Source organism: Gekko japonicus, unplaced genomic scaffold (genome assembly GCF_001447785.1).
Source record: "Gekko japonicus isolate JY-2015 unplaced genomic scaffold, Gekko_japonicus_V1.1 scaffold637, whole genome shotgun sequence".
Classification (NCBI taxonomy): Eukaryota; Metazoa; Chordata; class Lepidosauria; order Squamata; family Gekkonidae; genus Gekko; species Gekko japonicus.
Window position 1 is genome coordinate 131981 of NW_015172573.1, and position 26192 is coordinate 158172.

At 45.1% G+C, this 26192-nt stretch overlaps 1 protein-coding gene across 1 annotated transcript in view; it reads left to right on the forward strand.

Annotated features, from left to right (window-relative positions):
* The window catches only part of PFKM (phosphofructokinase, muscle), a 74349-nt gene that overhangs the window by 31337 nt on the left and 16820 nt on the right, over positions 1 to 26192 (forward strand). Inside the window, exons 4-13 of the mRNA XM_015421377.1 lie at positions 4397 to 4474; positions 7460 to 7649; positions 9759 to 9924; positions 12044 to 12088; positions 13801 to 13909; positions 14774 to 14869; positions 17414 to 17506; positions 19384 to 19509; positions 24333 to 24397; positions 24790 to 24853. Of these exons, the coding sequence (XP_015276863.1) occupies positions 4397 to 4474; positions 7460 to 7649; positions 9759 to 9924; positions 12044 to 12088; positions 13801 to 13909; positions 14774 to 14869; positions 17414 to 17506; positions 19384 to 19509; positions 24333 to 24397; positions 24790 to 24853 (1032 nt within the window). The remainder of the gene's footprint in view (positions 1 to 4396; positions 4475 to 7459; positions 7650 to 9758; positions 9925 to 12043; positions 12089 to 13800; positions 13910 to 14773; positions 14870 to 17413; positions 17507 to 19383; positions 19510 to 24332; positions 24398 to 24789; positions 24854 to 26192) is intronic.

Consider the following 26192-nt stretch of genomic DNA (forward strand, 5'->3'; position numbering starts at 1 on the left):
AGAGCTTCAAAACAGAAAGAGAAACAAAAAGACAACTGAAGGGGGGGAGTTAATCATTGTGTGTTTATTCTTTTAGTAATCATATTTTTATAGTGACAAATTGTATGCCACTTCTGATATTTTATGAAAAGCGAAGTATAACAGTTTGTGAACAAGTTGTAATAAAGACAAAATGGAAGAAACTGAATTTGGTTCCATTTCAGGGGGAATGTAAAAGTACAGTACAATGGCCTGGGTTGCAACTTAGTACTAGTCAGGTACCTGGAGACAGGAGATTAGAATATAGATCTCCTGCAACAGATTTGTTGTTGTCAAGGTCCCATTAAAACAACGTAGTCACTTCTCATAGAAAAGGGTACTTTATTGAGGCAATGGGTCACTAGAGAGGTTTCTGTTTAGAATAACATGAAGGGACCATAGCAAGTAATATAAACGAAATTCAAAACGCTACTAAGCCAATGAGTCTATTTCCCGCTTGGGGAGTTCAGAGCGCCAACTTGCTGGGAACCAAACGCTCCAGTTATCGGTACTAAGCTTTTCTCAGGCTCTGCTAATTAAAACAAAAAGCTGCCGCCATCCTTATCACACACCTGCTTGGCCTTGAGTGCTGCATGGTTCACTAACAAGCTCTACGTCTGGGCATGCGTCTGGGTTGCTAAGCGAGAGATAATAAACAATACCCAAAGCAGGAGGAAAGTACATGGGCTACAACCTACAGGAACAAAGCATGTGCAGAGTGCATAGACCATACATTACTACAAATACAGAATTTGGCAGCTTGCTGACATACTGCCCCCGCGAAAATCCATTTCCCCCCATTTCCAAGGTCTCCCGGCCATTCCGGCAGAACCTACTGGTCATTCCGGGAGACCTCCCGGTTTGTCCGGGAAATCCTGGTGAAACTTCCTGATCATGTAAGGGGCCCGAATATCCCCTTCTTCCACCCATTCTCGGTGCTGGGGTCCGAAGTCTTTCCATTCAACCAGATACCATAGTTTCCCACATTTACATTTAGAGTCTAGAATACATTCAATTTTGTAGTGTTCCTGATCATCCAGTAACACCGGTAAAGGCGAGGTGTGTTTTTCCCGCCATTCAGAAGAACCATTGTCCTTTTTCAGGAGGCTGAAATGAAATACAGAATGCAAAGATCTCAAATTCTTTGGTAATTCAACATCCACGGCTACCTCATTAATTACCTTTTTTACCTTAAAGGGCCCGATGAAATACAGAATGCAAAGATCTCAAATTCTTTGGTAATTCAACATCCACGGCTACCTCATTAATTACAGAAACTGCCAAAACTTTCCTTTGATTTCTGAGCCACCTATGGAGCCAACTTAAACCTTTGCTCTCTGCAGCTTTTACTAGATGTGGATGGATTTGAATCTTGGTTTCCCCAGCTCGTTGTGCGGATATGCCTTTATCTCTGCCATGAAAGTGGGGGGCGGGTTCAGAGGGACTCAAAAATAGATTGTTATAATGCTATACTTGTCAGTTCCTCCCAGTGGCTAGGGTACAGTTTTAGAGATTGTAGCACTAGGTGTTGCTCTCCTGCTCAGACTTGCAATACAACTGTTCCTAAGCAGTATCTGAAGACGTGAGCTCATACCCTGCCACATATTTTGATAGTCTTTAAGGTCGCGAAGAGTCGGACTCGACTATGCGACTGAACAACAACAACAAGGTGCTTACTGGACCCTTGCTCTTTTCTAATGTTCCTAAACTAGTACTTGAAGTAAGGTAAAGGTAAAGGTACCCTTGCTCGAAAGCCAGTCGAATCCGACTCTAGGGTTGCGGTGCTCATCTCCGTTTCAAAGCCGAAGAGCCAGCGCTGTCCGAAGACGTTTCCGTGGTCATGTGGCCGGCATGACTAAACACCAAGGCGCACGGAACGCTGTTACCTTCCCACCGAAGTGGTACCTACTGATCTACTTGCAATGTCTTGCTTTCGAACTGCTAGGTTGGCAGGAGCTGGAACTAGAGATGGGGGCTCACTCCATCTTGCAGCACCCGGGTCTCGAACTGCTGAACTACTGACCTTCCACAGCCTGCAGTTCAGTGTCTTAACCACTTGAGCCAACGCAGTACTTGAAGTACAAGTCTGTTTAACAAAAAAAAGGTCTTTGCAGGTTGTAGGGAAGATGGGCAGGGAAGAGTTAAGCACCCTTTCCTGAAAATGCTCCTCCCCATTAGCTATCAGGTTCAGTTCAAGATATTGGCCATCCCATATAAAGCCCATCATGACCTTGGGCCTTTCCCCCAATGCTCCAGCCCAACAACCTTGGACCTTCTGCAGGTACTACCCTGAGAAAGGGCAAGACCAGTAACTGCCAGTTCATGTGCAGGCTCTGTAAATGGCTCCCACCCTACCTGAGGAGATCAGGAAGGCAACTGAATTGTTCAGGGGGGCATTTTTATAAAGGTTAAGTTATAATGGAATGGTTCAGAGATATTTCAAGGAAGTGAGCTGGACTTTACTACTGTGCATGGTATGTATTATTTGTCGCTGTATGCATTATCTTGTTCTCAGTGCATTGAATTTCTAGACAGTTTGTTGTAGTGGTTAAGAGCGCGGACTCTAATCTGGGAGAACTGGGTTTGATTAACCCACTCCTCCACATGCAGCTGCTGGTGTGACCTTGGGTCAGTCATAAGTTATTTCAGAGCTGTTCTCTCAAGAGCAGTTCTCAAAGAGCTCTCTCAGCCCCATCTACCTCACAGGGTGTTAGTTGTGGTGAGGGGAAGGGAAAGGAGATGGTAAAGTGCTGTGAGACTCCTTCAGGTTGTGAAGGGCAGGGTATAAATCCAATCTCTTCTTCTGCTTCTCACAGGGAGTCTGTTGTGGAGAGGGGAAGGGAAAGGAGATTGTAAGCCACTTTGAGACTCCTTCAGGTAGTGAAGGGTAGGGTATAAATCCAATCTCCTACTACTACTACTACTTCTTGCCAGTTTGATGTAGTGGTTAAGAGCGGTAGACTCTAATCTGAAGAACTGAATTTGATTCCCCACTCCTTCACATGCAGCCAGCTGGGTGACCTTGGGTCAGTCACAGTTAGAGGTGTTCTCTCAAGAGCAGTTCTCTCAGAGCTCTCTCAGCCCCACCTACCTCACAGGGTGTCTGTTGTGGGGAGAGGAAAGTAAGGAGATTGTAAGCCGCTCTGAGACTCCAAGTGAAGGGTGGGGTACAAATCCAATTCTTCTTCTTCTAGTTATTTAATACCATTTGTGTGTGTAAAGTTCCGTCACGTTGCAGCCAATTTATGGCGACCCCAAGAAGGGGCTTTCAAGGCAAGTGAGAAGAACAGGTGGTCTGTCATTAGTCTTCCTCTGCAGAGTCTTCCTTGGTGGTCTCCCTTTCAAGTACTGGCCCTTTTTAGCTTCCAGCTGAACTATACCATATCCCCACCCCCCCCCCCCCCAGAATTCCATTTACTTCTGTGTTTAATACTTATGCTTTGGTTCAGATTTCAGCAATCCTGGTCCTATTACACTACTTATTAGATGATTCATCCTACAGATTGCATTGACTTAATTTGGTGTAATCCACTTTGAGACTCTGTGAGAAAGGCGGACAACAAATAACATAAGCAAAATAAAATCACATGACCATAGTTGGAAAGCCAATGTTTGTTGGGGCAACGTATAGTTTTTGCCCTAGGTGTCATAGCTGAATGGAGAAGTTGAGTCTCAGGGACCTTGTGTAGGTCAATCAGGCTGAATCAACGTGGCCAAAGTAGGCAGGCCACGTGGGAAGTTGGGGAGGGTACCAGTTCCACAGTGGTCTCTTGCTGAAGAACCAAACAGATTGGTAAGATAGTACCAGATTGGCATAGTAATGGTTAGCACTAGACGAACAATGGTAGTCCCAAACCCCCATGTGTGGAATGACTGCTCTATGAAGTATTGCTAGCATTGTCACTCCAGCAGTTAAAATATTGGCACCTGGAGGAACGCAGAGCCTCCAAGCCAAATGGAATGCTCACTTTGCTCCACACTTGGACACAATTTTATATTGACTATTGCCCTGTGTTGGCATTTACAAGTGCTGCGCTGCGCGTCTTGTACAAGCTGACTTTTTTAAGAGGAGGAGAGCTTTAATGCTTCTCTTTCATTAACGCAATTCTGCGCGTTCTCCCCTGACCTGGATAGCCCAGGCAAGCCCGATCTTGTCAGATATCAGAAGCTAAGCAGTTGGGTCAACTCTGGCAAGTACTTTGATGGGAATACCAGAGGTGGGAGGTGGGGGCAGGCTTTATTCAACCACCTCTCTGAATATCCTGCAGGCCCCCAGTAGAGATCAGTCACCAGAGGTCGCCATGACTTCCAGGTGCACACACACACAAACATATTTTGAAAAATACCAAAAAACCCAATTCTGTGTGTTCTCTTTCAGGGCTACCAAGGGCTGGTGGACGGTGGGGACAACATTAGGGAAGCCACATGGGAGAGCGTGTCCATGATGCTGCAGCTGGTAAGTGAGACTCCCTGAACGTCTTCATTTTGCAAAATGCTTGACAGGTGTCCATCTTTGTAAGCACCACTGGCTGAGATTTTTCATACGGGCCTGTGAAGGCCCAGTGGGCATGTGAGAGTTTGGTTGTGTTTGCATATGGGACCATTGCATTTTGTAGTAGGGGGAGGGTTGGAGGAGGGGCCCTTACTGCTTCTCAAGACAATTTCTGTGCTGATGTTCATGCAGTTGCTTTGTATTCACTAAGACTGGTGTTCTCAGACTTTTCTATCTCGTGTGCGTTAAAGGCCCACTTAGGGTAACCCTATGAATTAGTGACCTCTGAAATGTCCTCTTATTAACAGCCTTGCTCATGTCTTGCAAATCCATCTCATCAACTTTTCCTAGCATTATTGTCTTTTCCAGTGACTCTGGTATTCTCATAATAGGACCAAAAGACAATAGCCTCAGTTTAGCTTCTAGTAAGAATTCAGGCTTGATTTGATCTAAAACCCACTTACTTGTGTTTTTGATGATCCATAGTAGTGTTTTTGAAGTAAGAGTTGGTCAGAAGTGGTTGACCATTGCCTCCTTCTGCATGGTGCTCAGCAGGGCGAGCTGAAGCGACACTGCCATTGTCTGCAGAAGATCCTCCACCAGTGTCACCTTCCACTACTGCTGCCGCCCAGTAGCTACATTCAAGGATTCCTCCACCCCCACCACCATTGGAACTGTCCATTCTCTTATGCTGATGTGGCTGTTGATTCCTGAAGGGGGTCTCTTACATCCCACCAATCACCCCGTCAAAGAACCCCTGTCCTACCACTATAGATACAAAAAGTCCACTTTCCCCAAAACATCCATATGTTTACAGGCGTTCTGTTAGTATGTTTTATCATTTGGACTAAGTTTTAAGAACATAAGAAATTGCAGAAGCATAATGGGTAATATCTGGCAGATAAGGCCGGCAGGAAGTGGGACGTCAAAGACACTTGCTGGTGAGCAGGGGAACGAGGGTTTAGGAGAAACACCCAGTGTCCAAGGTTATTACTAGCATGCCAGAAAGTCATGGATAAGTAATCTGTGGCAGATAGGGTTGGCAAGAGATGGCCCATCATACTTGCAGGTGGACACATAGGGATGAGGGAGAGTGAATCCTTAGAAGTTGTTATGAAAACCTTTCGTCCCACTGGTAGTATGTCTACCGTTGATTGAAAACCACTGCGCTGAGGAACAAGGCATTCACTTAAGGGCAGAACATGTATTTTCACTTGCTGTATGCTTTTTTGCAGCCTGACCAATGGAGCATGGCCTGAGTTGGCGAGCTGATGACCATCTTGGGCCTGCTGTCAGGGATGAACTGTGCTTTATATACCGTGGCTTGACCAAACGTGTTAGTTGTGACTTCTAAGTGCAAATGGCTGGCACCAAACTAGGATTTCCAACGAGAGTTTGTAGTGGATTTGTCAACCTCACTGGGTCGGAGTTGTTCATTGTGATGTCTAATGCAGGATCCACGCATCTCTGTTGCCCTGTGGTTGTATCACAGCAGTCATTTGAAACTGGATCAGCACCCCCAGTTGAGAATCAAACTGAGGGAAAACGTTGTGAAACTTGGAGGTTAGAGCAGTTGTCCGTCCAAAGTGTTTTTCATTGCCCTCTGAGGGAAGTCCTTACTGCTCCTGTAGTTTGAGAAAGGTCATTTGCTGTTTGAGGGAAAGGGTTCCTGTCAGGAGGAACCATTATTGTAAAATCTTGACCTTTTCATCGCTTGAGGTCACTGGCAAGAGTGGCCGTCTTCAGTGTAATGATACTTCTGATGCTGAGGTCACAATGAATGTCTGAGGCCCAAAATAACTTGACATTGGAGCCGAGCTTCGCCTGCAGCCATACTCCATAATGGGGAGGTTGTTTGTGTTACACGAATGAGAACTGCAGAGGACTGTGGTATATCCAGGCTTCTTCCTAGGTAGCTAGGCCCTACTGTTGTTCCTGTAGAAAGGATCACCTGCAGCAGAAATGTACGCTTCCCCAAAAGGCAACCTTTATTGTTTACTCCATGATGCTAAACTCCTCAGAATCTCAATGTTCAGTTTATCAGTAGTGGCAGCCTGCACTCCTGGAAGGTTCAAACAAACTGACAGGGTGGTGAATCGCTCTTTTCTGCTTTTAACCACAGGCTGGAAGTCATTCACATGTTCTGAAAATGAACTCGTCTCCCTTTGCTTGCTTTCCAACAACAGGCAGTTTCATAAGCTTCTCCCCTGTTTCTCTTCAGTCAATGCGTTCTCCTCAATTCATGGCTGTCTAGGGTTGCCAGCCTCCAGGTAGGGCCTGGAGATCTCCCAGAATTAAAATAGATCTCCAGGTGGCAGACATCAGTTTCCCTGGAGAAAATGGCTGCTTGAACTCTATGGCATTATACCCCACTGAGATCCTGGCTCTCCCCAAACCTTTCCCAGGCTCCACCCCCAAAATCTCCTGGTATTTCCCAACCAAGAGCTGGCAACCGTAGGTGCAGAGGGGATGTATTTTCCCTTTCTCCTATAAGGATTTTCAACCTCAGTTGGTTTGCACAGTGCCCTGTGCATGGCTAACTACAGTTTTGTTCCACCTGGCTTTTGAAAGGGTTTTTAGATCTGTTATTTGTTAGGTTTTATAAGCTTCACTGTGGCTTTGAACTGGTGATAAAAGTACATTGCTCTGAAAATAGATATTGGAAGCCAATATATAAATGTATTTTTTTTAAAAGCCAGTAATGTCAAGGCAATGTATGTACTGGGTGTTAAAGAAACAGAGGTAAAGAGCTCAGGCATATTGATAGAAATTTTATATAGCTTTTCTCCCACAACTAGAGTGAGGGTCGGTCTCTCTCTCTCTCTCTCTCTCTCTCTCTCTCTCTCTCTCTCTCTCTCTCTTGCTGTTTGCCAACTCCTGCCCTAACATTATCTTCTGACTCCAGGCTTGTACTTTTAACCTGGTTTATTTTTTTTCCATCCCTGCCAGGGGGGCACAGTGATTGGGAGCGCCAGGTGCCAAGACTTTCGCACGCATGAAGGACGCCTGAAAGCCGCTCGCAACCTGGTAAAGAGAGGAATAACCAATCTGTGTGTGATTGGGGGTGATGGGAGCTTGACCGGAGCAGACACCTTCCGTGCAGAATGGAGCACCTTGCTACAGGAGCTGGTTAAAGCAGGTATTCCAGTCGAGAGTGGATGCAAACACTGTGCGGATGCAAATTAATATTAATTTATTAATTCAATTTATACCCCGCCCTCCCCGCAAACGGGCGCAAAGAGGACTGTACACTGGAATCTGACAGCAGTTAGATTTGTCTGTGTACTTCTTTAGCCCACTTTTCTCACTGAGACTCAAGGAGGATTAAACAATATCGAGCAATCCAATAGTGTGAGATGTCTAATAAACAATGCATTAGGACTAGGATTACAAAAATTAGAAACAGTGCAAAAAAGTATCAGAGAGATGTCAGTTTATTTATTAAATTAGATGTTTAAGCCACCCTCCCCTGCAAAGCAGGGCTCAAGGCGGTGTACATCAGTAGAAACAATTATTAGTTTAACCATTTACAAACAGTAAAAGTACGATAAAAATACAGCAAGCAACCTGATAAGATGGCGTTAAACTACTGATTATGCCACTGCCTTGTGGGGAGGGGGCCAGAGACAGGAGCGCCAGACAGATGGAAACCATCGCTGTCCTCAGCCAAACACCTGGTAGAATATCTCTGCCTTACGGGCCCTGCGGAATTGCATGAGATGTTGTTCAGCGAGGAGTTCCAGCAGGTTGGGGCCAGGGAAGGGAGCACTGTCAAGAATCACCCTTTCAAGGACAGCTCTGACAGAACTATGGCTTGCCCAAGGTCATCCAGGAGCTGCAAGTGGAGGAGTGGGGAATCAAACCCGGTTCTCCCAGATTAGAGTCCGCACACTTAACCACTACACCAAACTTTGGTGGCGGAACCTGGAGAGGTTGGGGTTTGAGAAGGGGAGAGACCTCAGTGAAGTATAATGCCATAGAATCCACTTTCCAAAGCTGCAATTTTCTCCAGGGGAAGTGATCTCTGCTGCCCAATCCTAGGAGATCTCCAGCTACCACTAGGAGGTTGGCCACCCTGGGCTTAGTGGACTGCAGTGACAGGGGAAGAAGGAAAGTACTCTTCAGGGTCTATAGGTCATTGTTATCCAACATATCCAACTGTGAGTGTTCAATAAAATCAACTTTTTTGTTTCAACTTTACTTCGTGTCAAATGCCATTTCCAAAGGGTTGTCTAAGAGGGCTCCTGCTGAGTTACAATAAAAGTCTGGCAAAAGCCAAATAACTTCTTTAACAATGGGTGGGACACTAAGAAAGTTATAAGTTTATAATTCAAACCCGCTACTAAGAGGCTGCTCAGTCAGAGTGGTGAACAGTGTTTTGGCGGGAAAATCTGCCTCATGGAAGAGAAGGAGCAGGAACCTGTTTTCTCCAAGTTGCTCGGGATGGCATACAAAGTACTTCCCTCCCCCATTTGATCCTCATACCAACTCTGTGAGGAAGGTTAGGCTGAGAGGGACTGATCCATAGACACCTAATTCGCTGCTTCACTGAATGTAGATTTGAACACAATTGACGGGAGGAAGTGCTGCTGTACAAGACTTCCCCCTCATGGAAATGCATAGGAGCTTTGCAAGAGTTCAGCTTACCTGCTGATAATTTCAGGGGGGAGGCTGCACAGGAGAATTAATCAGGTTTGCCCCCAAAACGTACAGAACCCCAACCAAAGGAGGCTGATGGTGCCTTACCGTTCTATCCCCGTGAGATGATATCCAAACTAAACATTTCTCCTGCAGGTTTTTGCTTGTTTGTTTTTTATGCCATCAAGTTGCAGCCGACTTATGGTGACCCCATGGAGTTTTCAAGGCTGGAGACAAACAGAGGTGGTTTGCCGTCTGCCTCTGTGTAGCAACCCCGGACTTCCTTGGTGGTCTTCCATCCAAGTACTCCCCAGGGCCTACCCTGCTGACCTTTAGAGATACGATGAGATGAGGCTAGCCTAGGCTGTCCAGGTCTTACTGTTACCCCTTCCTAATCCAGTTTCTTGCATCTGGTGTGTAGCAACACTCAGTTCTTGTATGAAGGGACATTGGGTTTAAATGCTGTCATTCTAAAGCTAACCCGTAGAAGAGAGTGACAGTATTGAGATTTTTTTTTTTACTTTTGGTCAGGATAAGCGAACTCACAACATTAATATGCTTACTATCTGCTGACATTTCATTGGCTCTTCTCTGGCCAATGTCTTTCCAGGTGCCATCACAGCAGAGGAGGCCAGGAAGTCTAGCCATCTGAACATTGTTGGCATGGTTGGCTCTATCGATAATGACTTCTGCGGGACTGACATGACCATCGGCACCGACTCCGCTCTCCACAGGATAATAGAGATAGTGGATGCTATCGCTACCACTGCCCAAAGGTAAGGCTTGTGATCGTTATGCAGGACTGGCTGGGTATATTCCATGATAGGAGTTTGAAAACACAGGGAGTTGATACTGGGACCGAGAACTTAGCATTTTGAAAGTGTTCATTTAAAAAAAGTAAGTTAGTTTCTGGTGGCTAGATCTGACAGTGGGTGACCAACAGCGAAAGAAATCTTGGCCCATCCTCATGAGTCGCAGTTGCTGAAATAACGGCACAAATTAAGCACATGTGTGCAAAGCAACTTAATTTGCGTAATGTCTACAGATTGCAGAATTTGGTGTCCTTTGGTGCTTTTAGTCTCAGAGTGTACTAAGCACTAGGCCTCATGTCACTGTAGAGGACATAACTTGTTTCTTCCCATACAGTTCAGCCTCTTCGTTCATAGATTGGTGCTCCGTGCACAAGTAAAATCTAGTTTGGACAAATATAAGGGTAAAAGACCTGTGTACCTCTCAAGAACTAAAAATGTGAAATCTGCATGTCGTGTTGGCCTGAGAGTTGTTTTGGCATCATGTGAGAATCAAAATGCTGTCTCCATTCACCTCTGTGTGTGCTCACAGTAGAAGGCCAGTCTTTTCCCAACAGGCAGGTTGTGAGAAGATTTAATTGAGGAATGAGGAGATCATGCGCTAAAGCAGAGGTCCCCAATGTGGTGCCTGCGGGCATCACAGCGCTGGCCAACACCTTTTCTGACATCTGCCAAGTGTTTTTAGAAAGTGGGTGGGCCCGGGTAGGGCTTTGGCCCCAAAAGGTTTCTGAATGAGCACTGGAGACTTGATTGTGCAGATTTTTAAACACGTTGTTTTGGCAGCAGCTGCCACCATAGCATAACAATCTTCATTGTGTGACTGGAGGTAAGCTGTGGCAGCCATTTTGTGGCAGCGCCCACCACATGTGTCAGAATTCCAAAGATAGCAAAGATTAACAAAGAACAACTGTGAGCCGAATTTACCACAAAATATTCACAAAGTGGATACTCTGAGGCATGTTGTGGTCCTAATACACTGAAGCAGCCTTTAGGGGTGAGAACTAAGGAGACCTTGCCCAATGTTGAAGTAATAGAAAAACATTCTCTTAAAAGGAGATGGAATGAGACTTTCAGTAGTTGTTCTTTGTTCCTGAGGAAGGACCAGAAGTCTGAAACACTGGAAAAATTACCTAGGAAAAGTGTTGGACTTTTGGATATTTATCTTGTATGTTTATTCTTTGGCTTCTTAATTTACCTATAATGGACTTCTTTGGCTTCTGGATTTTCCTGTGATGGATTACATGGATAGATTTATTCTAGACAATGGATGCATTTCACTTTGAAGTTTCCTTTGTGAATATTTTGCGGGAAATTCAGCTCACAGTTGTTTTTTGTTATTATCTGCTAGAATTCCAAAGATGCCTGCAGGCTCAAGAAAGTTGACCCCTGTGCTAAAGACTATTCTCAAGGGTTACTTGGGTCTAGATAGGTCTCAAAAAGAGAACTTGCAGGAAATGGAACGTTAGGATGGAGGGGGAGAAAATTATGACGGTTCCAGGAGTAATTCTGTTAGATATAGTGTTCATGTGCAGTAATACTAGAACTAGATGATTACTGGACCAGGGAACAATCACTGTGGTTACATTTAGGGTTTGTATACATTGATACTCTTAGCATGTTCCCTGGTGGATGTTATTGACTAGGTGAACATGCTCACAAAGAGATAGATACTGAAGTGAGGAGGTTGTTCATCTAATAAGAGGAAAAGAGGAATGTTTTAGAATGAAGGACATCACAAACCACTTGTCAAACACAACAAAGTGCATAATAGACCACATTCTGTTAAAGTTAGTTTAAAATTAATTAAGGTTAATTTAAAGTTAGGGGCCATGGTGGCTCAGAGACTAAGACACTGAGCTGCAGACCGGAAGGGAAACCTTTAAAGTTAGTGCCTGTTTTACAAGGTATTAACATCCTCATTAAGAAACCTGGAAACTTGATGCTCTCGAAGCCAAGGTATGTGGGAGTAAGCTGTGGACTTTTCCAGACCCCTTGTGATATTTTCTTGCACACAAGTCAGCTGGTGGAAATCCACCCTTAGCTTTTTGCATCTTTCATTAATTTGGCCTTCCTTTTTCTCCAACAGTCACCAGAGGACGTTTGTGCTGGAGGTGATGGGTCGTCACTGCGGGTAGGAAATAATGTTACTTTGCTCGATACTATTTATTTATACTGGTCATGGGGGCAAAAGACTTATTTGTTGTCTTCATTCTGCAAGCATTCTGTTAGCATGTGCCGGAATATGACTCCGTCCCTGTCTATATGTACTCCCTTAAATCTTGCTTTTAGAAATTTTAGAATCTGTAGAGATTGGATATTTTGCTGAGAGGAGCATCAAAATCTGTTTTAAATAGGGTTGTAATTTAAAATTTTGTATTGCTTTATGGTTTTATCTGGCAATATGCCCTGTAAGCCACCCTGAGCCTCCGGGGAGGGCGGGATAGAAATGTGAATAATAAATAAATAAAATAAATAAGGTTGTCAGTCCTCAGGTGGGAGTGGGGGATCCTCTGATTTTGTGGGCTCCTACCCACTGCCGGCCAGCTGGCCAGCGTGGGAAAGCCCTGCCCCAACAGCTGTGACCCTGTGCAACGTCCCTGACATGATGATGTCACGTGGAAGTGACACCATCATGTCGGGGACGTTGTGCGTGGCAACGTTGCCCCACCCCCAGCTCCCAGAATGCTCCCTCCCACCCCCTGCCGGTGCAAGGTAAAAACCTGGCAACCCTACCTAGAGGCTGGCAACCCTACTCATCAGTGTTCCCTCTGAGCTGAGTTAGTCTGAGCCAGCTCACAGTTTTTTAGCCTCCGGCTCACACATTTTTGTCTCAGCTCAGGAAGGACGGCTCCAGAGCAAACTAATTTATGTGGAAGCCAAATGGCTCGCTCACCCCTTTAATGCCAATAGCTCGCAAAGTGGAATTTTTGCTCACAGGACTCTGCAGCTTAGAGGGGGCATTGCTACTCATTCCATGGACATCTGTCATAATTTTCTGTACTATCAATGTAAAAACAAAAACAAAACACCCCTTCTGGTTAATTGGAGGGACACTTTACCTCTGGAGCAGAGGAACTTTCACCAGCAGCCTGTCGAAATTTTTCGTTGTTCTTCCCACCTTGTCCATTGTAGATTGGCTCATGTATCAGCTCCTTTTAGGATGAGCCTCACCTGCTCTGATTCAAATGCATGTTGTATGTATGCGTACCAGTTAGCCTGCTGGGACGAAGAGACATTTTCCCCTCTCAGCTCTGTTGAATATAAGAATGAAACAACAGTCAGTTTCCCCAGAGAGATTAATAATAGAGATAATTCCATTTTTATTTATTTATTTCACTTATACCCCGCTTTTCTCCCCTGTGAGGACCCAGTCTCCTCTCCTCAAGTTTATCATCACAACAACCCTGTAGGCTAGGGCTGAGAGTGTGGGAGTGGCCCAAAGTAATCAATAGTGTAATCCTATACAGAGTTACATACCTTGGGCTTAGGAGGGTGCAGCTCTGCTAGAGATTCCTCTGGAGATCATGTTTCTTAATATTTAGTTGGCTGTATCTTAGTCTTCATATCTTTTTTTGTAGCACTTTTTTCAGTCTATGTGGATATTACATTTTTATCCTTCTTTAAAGGAGAGCGGGGTGGCGTATGTGGCTCTCCCCCATTTTAGTCTCTTCAGAAGTTACGTTAGGCTGTGAGGTAGGTTAGGCTGAGAGAGTGTGGTTGACTGAGGGAAAATCTGAACCTGGGTTTCCCCGTCCAGAGCTGTAAACACTTCACATTACTAGCTGTTCTCTTTTGGACCAGATCGATCATAGTTCATCCTTCATCTTTTCTCTCCTGTTCTAGTTACCTGGCTCTTGTAACGGCCTTGGCAAGTGGTGCAGACTGGGTTTTCATACCAGAATCTCCACCTGAAGATGACTGGGAAGAACATTTGTGCAGGAGGCTAACTGAGGTAACCAAAATACAGAGTCCCAAATTTTAGTACAGAGATCTCTGGAACTGGCTGCCAGATAAATGTATTTTTATATGCTCCTTTTGTCCCCCACGGGGATCCAAACTGGCTTACATCATTCTCATCTCCATCGGTTGATCCTCACAACCACGGCCGGCTCTATCACTAGGCCAGCTAGTTTCTGGCCTAGGGCGCTGGCCCATCCAAGGCGCCAACTGCACTGCCGCGCCCCCCCCCAAAGCCCCCACCGTCACTAGGAATTGCCTGAAACTCTATGGTTTTACTATAGAGTTCTAGTGATTTCTAGGTTTTCCATGGAAGTGATGTCATCGTACCAGTGACACCACTTGCCCGCATGTTCCCTGCCCCTAACCCTCCTGCTGGTTGCCTAGCGACGGAGGGCCAACAGACTGGACCCAGGAGACAGTAAAGAAGACTTTTTTGTTTTATGTGGCATACCTGCAATAACAATTATTGGACCTTCTCCTAGCATTGTTTGTGTGTTTTTAATTGAATTTATATTTTACAATGTATGTCAGAGCTGTCCTTGAAAGGGCACTTCTTGAAAGAGCTCTCTCAGCCCCACCTACCTCACAGGGTGTCTGTTGTGGGGAGGGGAAGGGAACAGAGTTTTTAAGCTGCTCTGAGACTCTTGAGTGAAGGGCAGGGTATAATTCCAATTTCTTCCTCCTCCTCCTCCTCCATTGTTTTAATGTTTTTACATTACCCACCTTGTGAACCCTGATCGGTTGGAAAGGCGGCATAAAAATGTTTAAAACAAATAAACCTTGTCGTCCTTCTTCCAGTCAGTTCCCTACTCAAGAGGCTCACTTTTCCTTTCTTCGCCCCTTCCTTTCCTTGTAGACCAGAACTCGCGGCTCAAGGCTGAACATCATTATTGTGGCTGAAGGAGCGATCGACAAGCATGGCAAGGCCATCACTTCAGAAGACATCAAAAAGGTAAGTGGTCACCCTGGCCCTGCCCAGAGCATTTGTGTCAGTGCCCTTCGCCTAACCTTGAGGTGGCAACATGTCTGGCTTTCTGTTCCGGGCAGTCAAAGGGGTCTAAATTTGTACAGTTGGAAGGAAAGGTAATATACCTGGAGGAGTTTGTGGTTCTGTGTTTCATTGCTTTCCTGCAGAGGGGAAAACTGCTTACTAAACAGTACTAGAGATCTGCTTGTCTTCTAAAATTATGTAGAAGGCATAAGAGCTGCTAATTATGTGACACCTAGGTTTTATTCTTAGGAACCTTTTGCTTGAATGTGTTTTATCAGTAATGCTTGATTTTCTTGCAGTCTTTAATTTGATGGTAACACCAGAATTATATTATTCCACACCAGAAATATACTATATACTTAAATATGAAGCTGCCTTATACCGATTTAGATCCTTGGTCCATCGAGGTCAGCTTTGTGTACTCAGACTGGCAGCAGTTCTCCAGGGCCTGAGGCAGAGGTCTTTCCCATCACCTACAGCCTGGTCCTTTTAACTGGAGATGCTGGGGATTGAACCTATGACCTTCTGCATGTCAAGCAGGTGCACTACCACTGAGCCATGGCCTCTCCCTATCTTTCTGCAGTGAAGGGTGGGCCAGGGCTCATCCACGTGGGGGCATTGCCCCCAAATGCTCCACCGTGGCTATGGGCCTGGTTAGGAGGATAATCAAAGTATTAACAGCAACTGTTCAGGAAACAGGATTCAGTGAGAATTCCAGCAGGAGCTTTGCCTGATGGGGCAGCATGTAGACAGCGAGGGAATTAAATCGTGAATCAGAAGGTAAATGCCATTCGAACATTGGGTGTTGAAATGGAAAGGTTTGTGGCAAAATTTAAGGAATGGAAGTAGCATTGATTTACAATAAAAATTCTTCAAAATTATGCTGTGCCTTTTGAACAAGGGGAAGGGCAGGGACCTCTGTGGGATAGTGAAGCCCACCAGGAGGTCACATCAAGGGAAGGCCTCAGCCTCATGTGGCGTTGTTGGCCCTCCAGAGTAACTAGTTGGCCACTGTGTTGAAGTGGGATGCTGGACTAGATGGACCACTGGTCTGATCCGGCAGGGAGCTTCTTACGATGTCTTTGGAAACTTCTGCTCTCAGCTTTTGAGATTTTGAGGGGCAGTGCCTGTGTACTTCCAAGTTCTGCAGGTTTGAGGGACAGAAATGTATGGGTGTGTGTCCCCCGAAATAAAAGTTGAGTTTCTACAGAAACTGAATTCTGTGCTTAGTTTCTGCAGGATGTAGTTGCGGAATTGTGGACTATAGACAGGCCTGATTTTGGCTGCCACCTTGCTCATCAGTCTGATCATGTGACACCCTTCTGTAAACCTTTACACCATCCTCCTCCCACATCCAGCACAAGCTCCTCCCCCTTCAAAGGCCTCTAGGGGAGGGGCTATGGCTCAGTGGTAGACTACACGTTTGCATAGGGGGCAAGGAATGGAATATGCATTTCCTGCCTTCTCCTCCTGGGGCAGCCCAAAATGCCATCCCCAGTCTTGTTCCTGGGGTCCTGTCTCTCTCAAGAACAGTATTGGGGGGGGCACTTTGGGCTGCTGGGGGATAAAGGTGGAAATTCTTACATTAGCGGAAATGTTAATCTGGAGCCAACTCAATAGAAACAAATAAGAGAATACAGAGGTTTGTAAATAGAGGTTTATAAAAAAATACGCAAAGAGAATGTTTTCTCCCTCTTCCAAAATACTAGAACTTTAAGGCATCCAATGAAGCTGATGGGCAGTAGGCTCAGGACAGATAAAAGGAAACACTGCTTTACACAGAGAGTGATGGAAATGTGGAATTCGCTGCCAGAGGATGTAGGGATGGCCACAGGAATAAACAGCTTTAAGAGGGGGTTAGATAGATTCATGGGGGATAAGTCTGTCAGTGGCTACTAGTCATGGTGACTGAGGGGAACCTCCACATTCAGAGGCAGTAATCCTCTGGATCCCAGAGCCAGGAGGCAACATCGGGGAAAGGCCTCGGCTTCTGTGCCCTGTTGTTGGCCCCTGTGTGAGACAGGATGCTGGACCAGAGGGACCGCCGATCTGATCCAGTAGGGTTGTTTTTTGAGAAAGGGGGAGGGGAGGTTTTGGGATGCAGAGTAGTTCTCCCTCCCTCCCTCCCTCTCTCTCTGCTAGTGGACCTTCCATCCAGGTCTTGACGACAACCTGAGGCCCAAGCCCTTTGATTCATGCACTAGGGCTCGTTCCTCTGGTACTGCCCAGGCTTTTAGTAGCTGCAGCCAAGGAGAAGCAAACCTAGCCAGATCTCACCCAGTGGCTCCGGCCAGCTTACACAGTCTTCCCTGTTTCCATTCTAACGTTACCAGAATGGGCAAACATTCTTTCCCCTTGTTTCTTTCCGCATTTCCATCCCTCTCCTTGTTGTTTCTTGAATGGCAAATTTGTGATTGTAAGCTCTTCAAGGCAGGGGCCTTTCTGTCTGCACATTAATGGGGCTCGGTGAACAAAGCCACTTCTGTGCCTTTCTTCCTTCTCCAGTTGGTCGTGAAACGTCTGGGCTATGACACGAGAGTCACCATCCTGGGTCACGTGCAGCGTGGCGGGACCCCCTCTGCCTTCGATCGTATCCTGGTAAAAATAAAAAGCCTTACGTTTCTCTTCCCACTGCTTTTACCGATGCTTGCCAGTGAAGTGCCTGTAGCCATGTTAGATCCGGGAGGGATTTGGGGGAGCAGGAACCAGAGGAGGGCAAACTTACATAGTGCTTGTTACAAACTCCCCTAGCCAGGGAGCTCGTTTTAGGGGGCGTGACCGATTGGGCAAGACAAACAAACAAAAGGCTGAAGTGTGAATCCACACACTCCAAGGTATGGCCACCACGCCAGCCCCTGTAACTACCCAGCCAGCCGGAGACCAATGACCAAGCCTCTAGCTCTCCCAGGCCTAAGAAAGAAATTAACCCTGAGCCCTGACCTGGATAGCCCCAGGCAAGCCCGATCTTGTCAGGTCTCAGAAGCTGAGCAGGGCTGACCCTGGCAAGCACTTGGAAGTGCGACCTCCTAGGAATACCAGGGCCAGGATTCAGAGGCAGGCAATAGCAAGCCACCTCTCTGAAACGTCCTAGCCCCAGAGAAGGTCAGCCAGGGAACCAAGGCCTTTAAACTCAGCAGCTGATTGGCAGCTCAAGGCTGTTAGGCTTTCACTGACATGTTGTATTCAGTATAGTGGAATGAACCCCCCAAAAAAGCCAGATAGTATCGGCTTTTTTGGGTTCATCTATACCAATAGAGGAGCTGCGGTGGCTCAAGTGGTTAAGACGCTGAACTGCAGGCTGTGGAAGGTCAGTAGTTCAGCGGTTCAAGACCCGGGTGCCGCAAGACAGGGTGAGCTCCTGTCTCTAGTTCCAGCTCCTGCCAACCTAGCAGTTCGAAAGCAAGAAATTGCAAGTAGATAAATAGGGACCACTTCGGTGGGAAGGTAACAGCGTTCCGTGCGCCTTGGTGTTTAGTCATGCCGGCCACATGACCACGGAAACGTCTTCGGACAGCGCTGGCTCTTCGGCTTTGAAACGGAGATGAGCACCGCAACCCTAGAGTCGGATTCGACTGGCTTTCGAGCAAGGGAACCTTTACCTTTACCTATACCAATAAGGTATTTTTCGGGTATTTTTTTGGTTCGGCCATTGCTGAATGCACACACCTCTGCAGTACGCAAACGCTTATGCTGCACTAAAACCTGAAGGTTTAAGATTTCCCAATTTTCTCTGCATCATTCTTGGAAAGGGTAGCTGTATTGTCGTATTGCAGCCAAATAATTTCTTATTGGGTTGACTTAAAGTCATAGCAACCAACAGAACCATAAAACCACAGCACAGTTACATTGCCAGCTATAGTATAAAATTCACAACCATCATAACAAAGATTAATTTAATAATATATTCCATAATAATAAATGGCACCATAACAAAAATTACTTATCATAATAAAACTATCTATAGAAGTTACATTGAAACATCTTATCTTGGTCTTAGCAACATATGCTGTTCAAGAGTGGCTTAAAGGCAAAATGAAAGAGGCCGGACTTAGCTTGGCTTTGGGGGGAAAAGCTTAGACAAAGAGCCATAGCGCCCCCACATAATTCCTAGTGCCCCCATCCCACCCTGAAAACTCCTCTCATCTCTGCTGGCTGGAAAGAGAAAAGGGAAAACGATTTCACTCAGTGTGATCCGTTTAGCTTCAAGCACACCACCCTCATTCAAGGTCTCTAGACTATGGCTCTTTATTTCTAGACCTTCTGTGGTTCAGGACTATCTGGAAACTTGTTTGGAAGTCTGTTATAGGTAAATTAATTTGTTGGGAATATGGCTAGTGGATATTCTCTGTAGAATAAAAGACTGGGTGGGGGGGCTTTTCCACAGTTCTGCATGTTGGCCTCAGGCTTGGGAAATCCCTGGCCTGAAATGAAGCAAAATCTTGGGGGAACTCAGCAAAACTCTCTTCATCTCATAGGGAAGCAGGATGGGTGTGGAAGCAGTTATGGCATTACTGGAGGGAACCCCCGATACTCCAGCGTGTGTCGTCAGCCTGTCTGGTAACCAAGCCATCCGCCTTCCTCTCATGGAGTGTGTCCAAGTAGTGAGTATCTTGGCTGCCTTTTTCTTTTGTCACGCTGATCTGCGGAGGCAGCTCTGTTCCCGCCCTTAGGACATGTATCTATGGTACAGACTTTTACTGGTTCAACAGAACTTTCCTCTTACCAAGGAAAATTGGGAGTTGTGAGGGGAAGGGGGAGGGTTGCCAGCTTCCAGGTGGTACCTGGAGATCTCCCACTATTACAGTTGATCTCCAGATGACTAAGATTAGTTCCCCTGAAGTAAACGGCTCCCTGGGAGGGTGGACTCTATGGAATTATATCCTGCTGTGGTCCCTCTCCTTCCTAAACCCCGCCCTCCCCAGGCTTCACCCCCAAAACCTCCAGGTAATTCCCAAACTTGAGCTGGCAAACCTAAGACCGCCTTACCCCGTATGTTCCCCCAAGAGCACTACGGTCTGGGGCCCAAAACTTACTAACTGTACCGGGCCCCAGAGATGCAAAATTAGTTGCTACCAGGACCAGGGCCTTCTCGGTGGCGGTCCCTACCTGGTGGAATGAGCTCCTGGAGGAGATCCGGGCCCTGCGGGACCTGATGCAGTTCCGCAGGGCCTGCAAGACGGAGCTCTTCCACCAGGCCTTCAAGTAGGGGCCGCTGCGTCCCACCCCCCCTTCCATCATGGGGGGTGGAAGAGGCCTTGGGAAGGAAGGAAACATCGGAAATACTGGAACTTTTTGAACATCTAAACACCTTACATATCTGAATAAACCATCGAATGATTTAGGGGAACCTCTGGACTGGACCGTCATCTTTTGGAGTTTTCGGATGTGAAGATCAACGAGCACTTTAAATTAACTTGTATTAGGATTGGTTTTTTAAATGTTTACTGTTTTTAACTTTGAGAACTATGTTTTATTGTTGCAAATATTTTTGCTTGTTAGCCACCCTGAGCCCTACGGGGGAGGGCGGGGTATAAATCTGATAAATAAATAAATAAAATAAATAAGAAGGGGTGAGAGTTCTCAGCACGGCCCCCAAACCACAATTCCCAGGATTTGGGGGTGGGGGGGGGCTGGGGAAGCCATGACCATTAAAAAACCAGTAGAAATGAGTAGTGAAGATACCTTCTTTAGCATTCAGAACAAGTTTTCCTACAGGTTTAGATGGAGATGTTATACATGTTCTAGTTACAGATGCCAATTTGGGAGCTGGCACTGTGACTAAGTTTGTCATTCATGAGCAAATGAATTAGAGAAGAGCAAAAAAGCACTTGACAGGAGGAGCTCTTAGCTAAAGTGATGTGCAGTAGGAGAGCCTTCCCGCAAAACTAAACTTGGGGTTTTGAAAAGTAGATTTGAAAGGCTTGGATCCTAAGCAGTTTGAGTGGATTCATGGTACTAAAGGACAACTTCCCCGCCCTCCTTTTGCAGTGGCCTCCTCTTACCCGTGAAATCATGTTCCTTCAGGGTGGTGGAACCAAACGAACAGTGGAGGGGAGTGGGGAATCAGCAAATATCACCCATCACTCCTCCACAAGTGAGATAGTTCCAGTTGACTACTGCTGAGTCAACAAAATGGCACCATAGGATTCAAGCCAAACAACGTGACTATCATAATCACTTCTTAAATATGAAGCTATAAAGCCTTCATATGATGTACTTGTTAAGGTGAGGGCACAGTCCATCCTTGTGTGCTGCTGGTCCCCTTTCTCTTCTTCCCGTCACTTTTTGTGGGCAGGTCTGTGTGCTCACAAGCCACTACCCCTTTGGGGGTGAGTGAAGGAGAGTGGTAGTATAGGCAGGCCTGCTTTGGGCACATCCAAACTAGGCCTTCCACCTGTTAGTAATTTTTAAGGTCTGTTCATATTTTTGGACCCCTCTGTCTATTGTGATTAGAAAACTTACCTGTTGGGTTCCGGGTTGCAGTGCTGTGTGACAGACAGAGCCAGGACTTGCTCCCAGGCACCGCCGGCTTCTCGTTATCTTTAGAGGAGACTCATGACCTTTATGTATATTTTTATTGTTATATTTGTTTTATTGTTTTAATCCTACCAATAAAATGTTAATGAGAAGAAAAAAAAGAGGAGACTCGGGGGCCCCAATGCACTCCCTGGAGGGAGGTGCAGTGCAAGAGACGTGATCTGCCCCCCCCCCGCCCGTGGGCAAAAGCAGGAAAGGGGCGGTCCCCCCCCCCCCCCCCGCCTGTGGCAACAGGCGAGTGGAAGCCTGTGATTGTCTCCAGCAAGAAACGAAGAAGAACACTCATGACAGCCATGAGTGCCTAGCTGTCGCTTCTCACCAAGAGTGACTTAAAAGTTTGCACCTCATCCACAACATCGATGAAGCATATCACCGTGAATACTTCTTAAAAGTTTGCACCTCATCCACAACATCGATGAAGCATATCACCGTGAATACGACTTAAAAGTTTGCACCTCATCCACAACATCGATGAAGCATATCACCGTGAATACTTCTTAAAGCAACTTTATCTGAAATTCTACTACACAATGTCAGCCCCCTTTAAAGTGTAAAAAGACTGGAAGGGAGGGGTGAAGATTTATTTCCGCCCCCCCCACCGCGTCTAAGAAAAGGATCTAAAATTAACTGCATAAATAATCTACTGGGCGAAGAAAACAATAGAGCATCATCTCTATTGAAGATGATATCTTCAAGAATTATTACCTTTTTTTACAACTCTGAACTTTTGTGAGAGCCTAATAAATCGTCTTGTCCTTTTATGAAGACTTTGATATAATTACTGAACCTTGGGATCTGTTATAATTTAATACTTGAATTACAAAGGCTTATATTTTAATGGATCTTATTCGGACCTTTTGATGTATTTAGTTCCCATAACAATGTATGTTTATCCGTAATGAAGGTGTAAAACTCCATATTTTTTTTTTTACTATACTGCTTTGGAATGTAAACAACTGATAAGCTTTTCACCCTATGTTAGCTTTGGCTAGACCGCAATAGTTGCTGAGATACACTCTTTAAAATTGTTAGCTCTGTAAAACTTGGCCAGTTTGGTGTAGTGGTTAAGTGCGTGGACTCTAATCTGGGAGAACCGGGTTTGATTCCCCACTCCTCCACTTGCACCTGCTGATGTGACCCTGGGTCAGTCACAAGCTCTGGCACAGCTGTCCTTGAAAAAGAGCAGTTTGTGTCAGAGCTCTCTCAGCCCCACCCACCTCACAGGGTGTCTGTTGTGGGGAGGGGAAGGGAAAGGAGTTTGTAAGCCGCTCTGAGACTCCAAGTGAAGGGTGGGGTATAAATCCAATCTCCTCCTCCTCCTCCTCCAAAATCTATAGAGACTCTTTGGTGTTAACACAATTTTGGAAAAATGATTTCAAATGATAAATTGCAAAAGATTTCAAAGGCTTTTTTGTTAGTTACACCAGATTCTATGGACAATAAAACCTACTCAGGCTTCCCTGAAAGTCCTTTTGAATATGGTTCAAAATACATTCGCTGTGGCCATTAAAAAAGCAGATGAAGAAACCTTTCATTCAGTACAGACAGAAATCCACATATTGATGCAACAACTCGAAACTAAGAGGGAAACAGCCCAGACAGCGTGGAAAGTAGAGGAAAAAAGACCTGACTGCCTTGAAAACTCAGAGGAAATCTACAAGCAAGATGACTGGATTTATAAAAAAGAATCTACGCCTACAAAGGGAAATATAACCTTTACAAAAATGTACCAGAGACTCTATAAAAGAATTATGGCTGATGAAGTTCCCAAATTAGTGACTTCCTTACCGTCTCAGACAACAAAAAAACCAATTTATTGAATTATAAGCTACTAGATGGCTGTTTCCAGAAGACAATTTTTACACTTATAAAGGAAAAAGACACAGAATCAAGACTTTAAAACTTAAGAGGAGGAACCAGAAAATCAAAAAAAAGCTGATACCTATAAAAATCCTGGGGAAAGTATGAGGGAATTCCCTCCATTTTAGGACTATATCATTTATATATTGAGGGAAACCCAGATATTTTTGATGGAACAAGATCCTAATATACTTGTACTTAGAATAAAGAGTCACATACTTTACAATATAACTCAAATTTAATAGCATGTTTAGGGAAAGTTTGTTCTAGTAGCAAATAAGAAACTGTATATTCATATACTTGCAAACTATATAATCAATTTATGGTGGAAAAATGAGACAGATTTAACCACTGTATGAGGTACTGTAATATAGAAAAGATCAATATGAACTACTGTATCCCCAATTATATGTCTGTTTGTTTTGGAAAATAAAAAATGTCATATAAAAAGAAGAAGAAGAAAACTTACCTGTTATACCTGTGAAAAAGGAAAGGTAAAATTATGAGCAATTGCTTTGGCTACAAAACCTATAATTGACACCTGTCCTTCTATAGGGAACAGGGGCTGATTAGTTAGGGGCCTGTGCACAAAAGCAGTGGCTAGGTGAATGATCAGGAAAAAGTTTGTTAAAATTACAGAATCCTAAAAGAAGAAACTGTTTTAAAATAAAGAGCAGGGAAGAAAATTTGAAGGACAGGGAGGGTAATAGCCCCGGAAAGGCTCAGAAGTACTTTGTCAGTCTCTTCTGTGTAAGCTGGCACTGCAATTGTGCTTTAAGTTAAAAAACAAAACAGCAAAACAAAACACCTCCATAAATCAGGTCTCAAAAAAGACAGAACGCCACCATGGAAAACACTAGAATGCAATGGGTACCAGTGATAACATATGGACTTTTTGTAAAAATGGAGCAAACAAATAGAATAGACCAGAAGCAGCTGTTGTTTTAGCAAGAGAGGGTCCCAAGCCACTTTTCCACAAATAGGAGCGAAGTTCTTCTTCTTGTGACCTTTTTCTCTCTTTTACCAGACGAAAGATGTCACAACAGCGATGAATGAAGGACGGTTTGATGATGCTCTTAAACTCAGAGGGAGGTGAGTGGGAGCCACCACAGCATACACAAAACTCTGTCCAGTGCCACAGTTCTATGCTTTGGTTTTATATTCATATTCACTGAGGGGCAGCAAGCTTCAGTCTATTGTTTTATTAGGATACATTTTAATCAGTGCGAGTACAAGGCACGTTTATGTTGTTTTATGATTGGTTTTTATTGTATTTATGGGATTTTATGTAAGCCGCCCTGAGCCTGCCGTGGCAAGGGAGGGCAGGATATAAATTGAATTAATAAATAAATAAAAATAAATACATAATCAAGAGACCCCCAAGTGGTCTGGTTATCAGACAGTGCTGAGCATACATACCAGGGTATTCCTGAAGAGGAACAAGCAGTCTGTATTTCCATCAGCTCCCCCCCCTCTTTTTGCAGGAGTTTCCAGAACAACTGGAACGTTTACAAGATTTTAGCCCACGTGCGTCCGCCTTCTGCCAAGGTAAGAGGATGTGTAACCAGCAAAACAATTCCGAGTAAAAAAAAATAGTTTTACCTATTCAACGAAAATAGATTTTATATCATCTACACAATTTATAAATACAATTCTTATACCAACAATAGTAAAGGTAAAGGTTCCCTTGCTCTAAAGCTCTAGGGTTGCGGTGCTCATCTCCGTTTCAAAGCCGAAGAGCCAGCGCTGTCCGAAGACGTTTCCGTGGTCATGTGGCCAGCATGTCTAAACACCAAGGCGCACGGAGCGCTGTTACCTTCCCACCGAAGTGGTACCTATTTATCTACTTGCAATTTCTTGCTTTCGAACTGCTAGGTTGGCAGGAGCTGGAACTAGAGATGGGAGCTCACTCCGTCATGTGGCAACTCGGGTCTTGAACTGCTGAACTACTGATCTTTCACAGCCTGCCGCCAACAATATCAACATTCAAATTCTCAAATCATAGGGCAAAACCCCCTAAACGTTCCCACAGTCCATCATGGGCTCATAAGTCACTCTGTTGAAGGTGCTCGGGTGTCTTCAGTTTTCAGAAACAGAAGCCACGCTCCAAGTTGAAACTAGACAACCGAGCCACAACACTGATATCCAAAGACAGCAGTCCCGGTGAAGTCCTCCTATGGTCACACTAGCAATGTCGTTCCATATTTCGCCTGACAAGGCTTTTTCAAGTAGGAACCACTTTCTCAAAACAGGGTGTCACTGAAACCAAAACTTAGGCATATTCTTCCAAAATACCTATTCCAGGCTCTCTTCTGGTTTGTAACTGGTCTTAGCTGGTAAGAGGATAGACATCCACAGTAATCTAATCATAAAGTGGAAACTGCAGTGTAACCCTGGCTGGCTGTGGCATCTCTAGGGGAAAGAGCGTTTTGCATGACCTCTAAACTGAAAAGGCAGAAAAACTTAACCGCTCCTCTGCCGCGGAAGGTAAGATACAGCACGCAGCTTTTTCCGCTTTGTGTTTTAGAAGCAAAAATACATTCTGCACCAGTGGAATCAAAATTTATGTTCTGACTAAAGCTGAATTCTGTAACTGGTATAACCCGTTTTTGTTTTGCATAATTCTGCTTCTGCTTGTCGCGTGCAGCTGGGACCACGGCCTTGAGGCTTAGAAACTTGAAAGCTGAAAATCTCACGATTCTGGCAGCCAGTGCTAATTCCAGACTAACATGTGGAGTCATTCGCGGAACAGTGGCTTCCACGCAGCCCTGTCTGAATCACTCTTTCTGCATTGGGCTGTTTGTGCTCTGTGTAGAAGTCTGTGGCGTGGCAGCATTTGCATCCTTGGAGGTTTAGAAGCGGAATGTTCTGCTTGGTGCTTTACGTT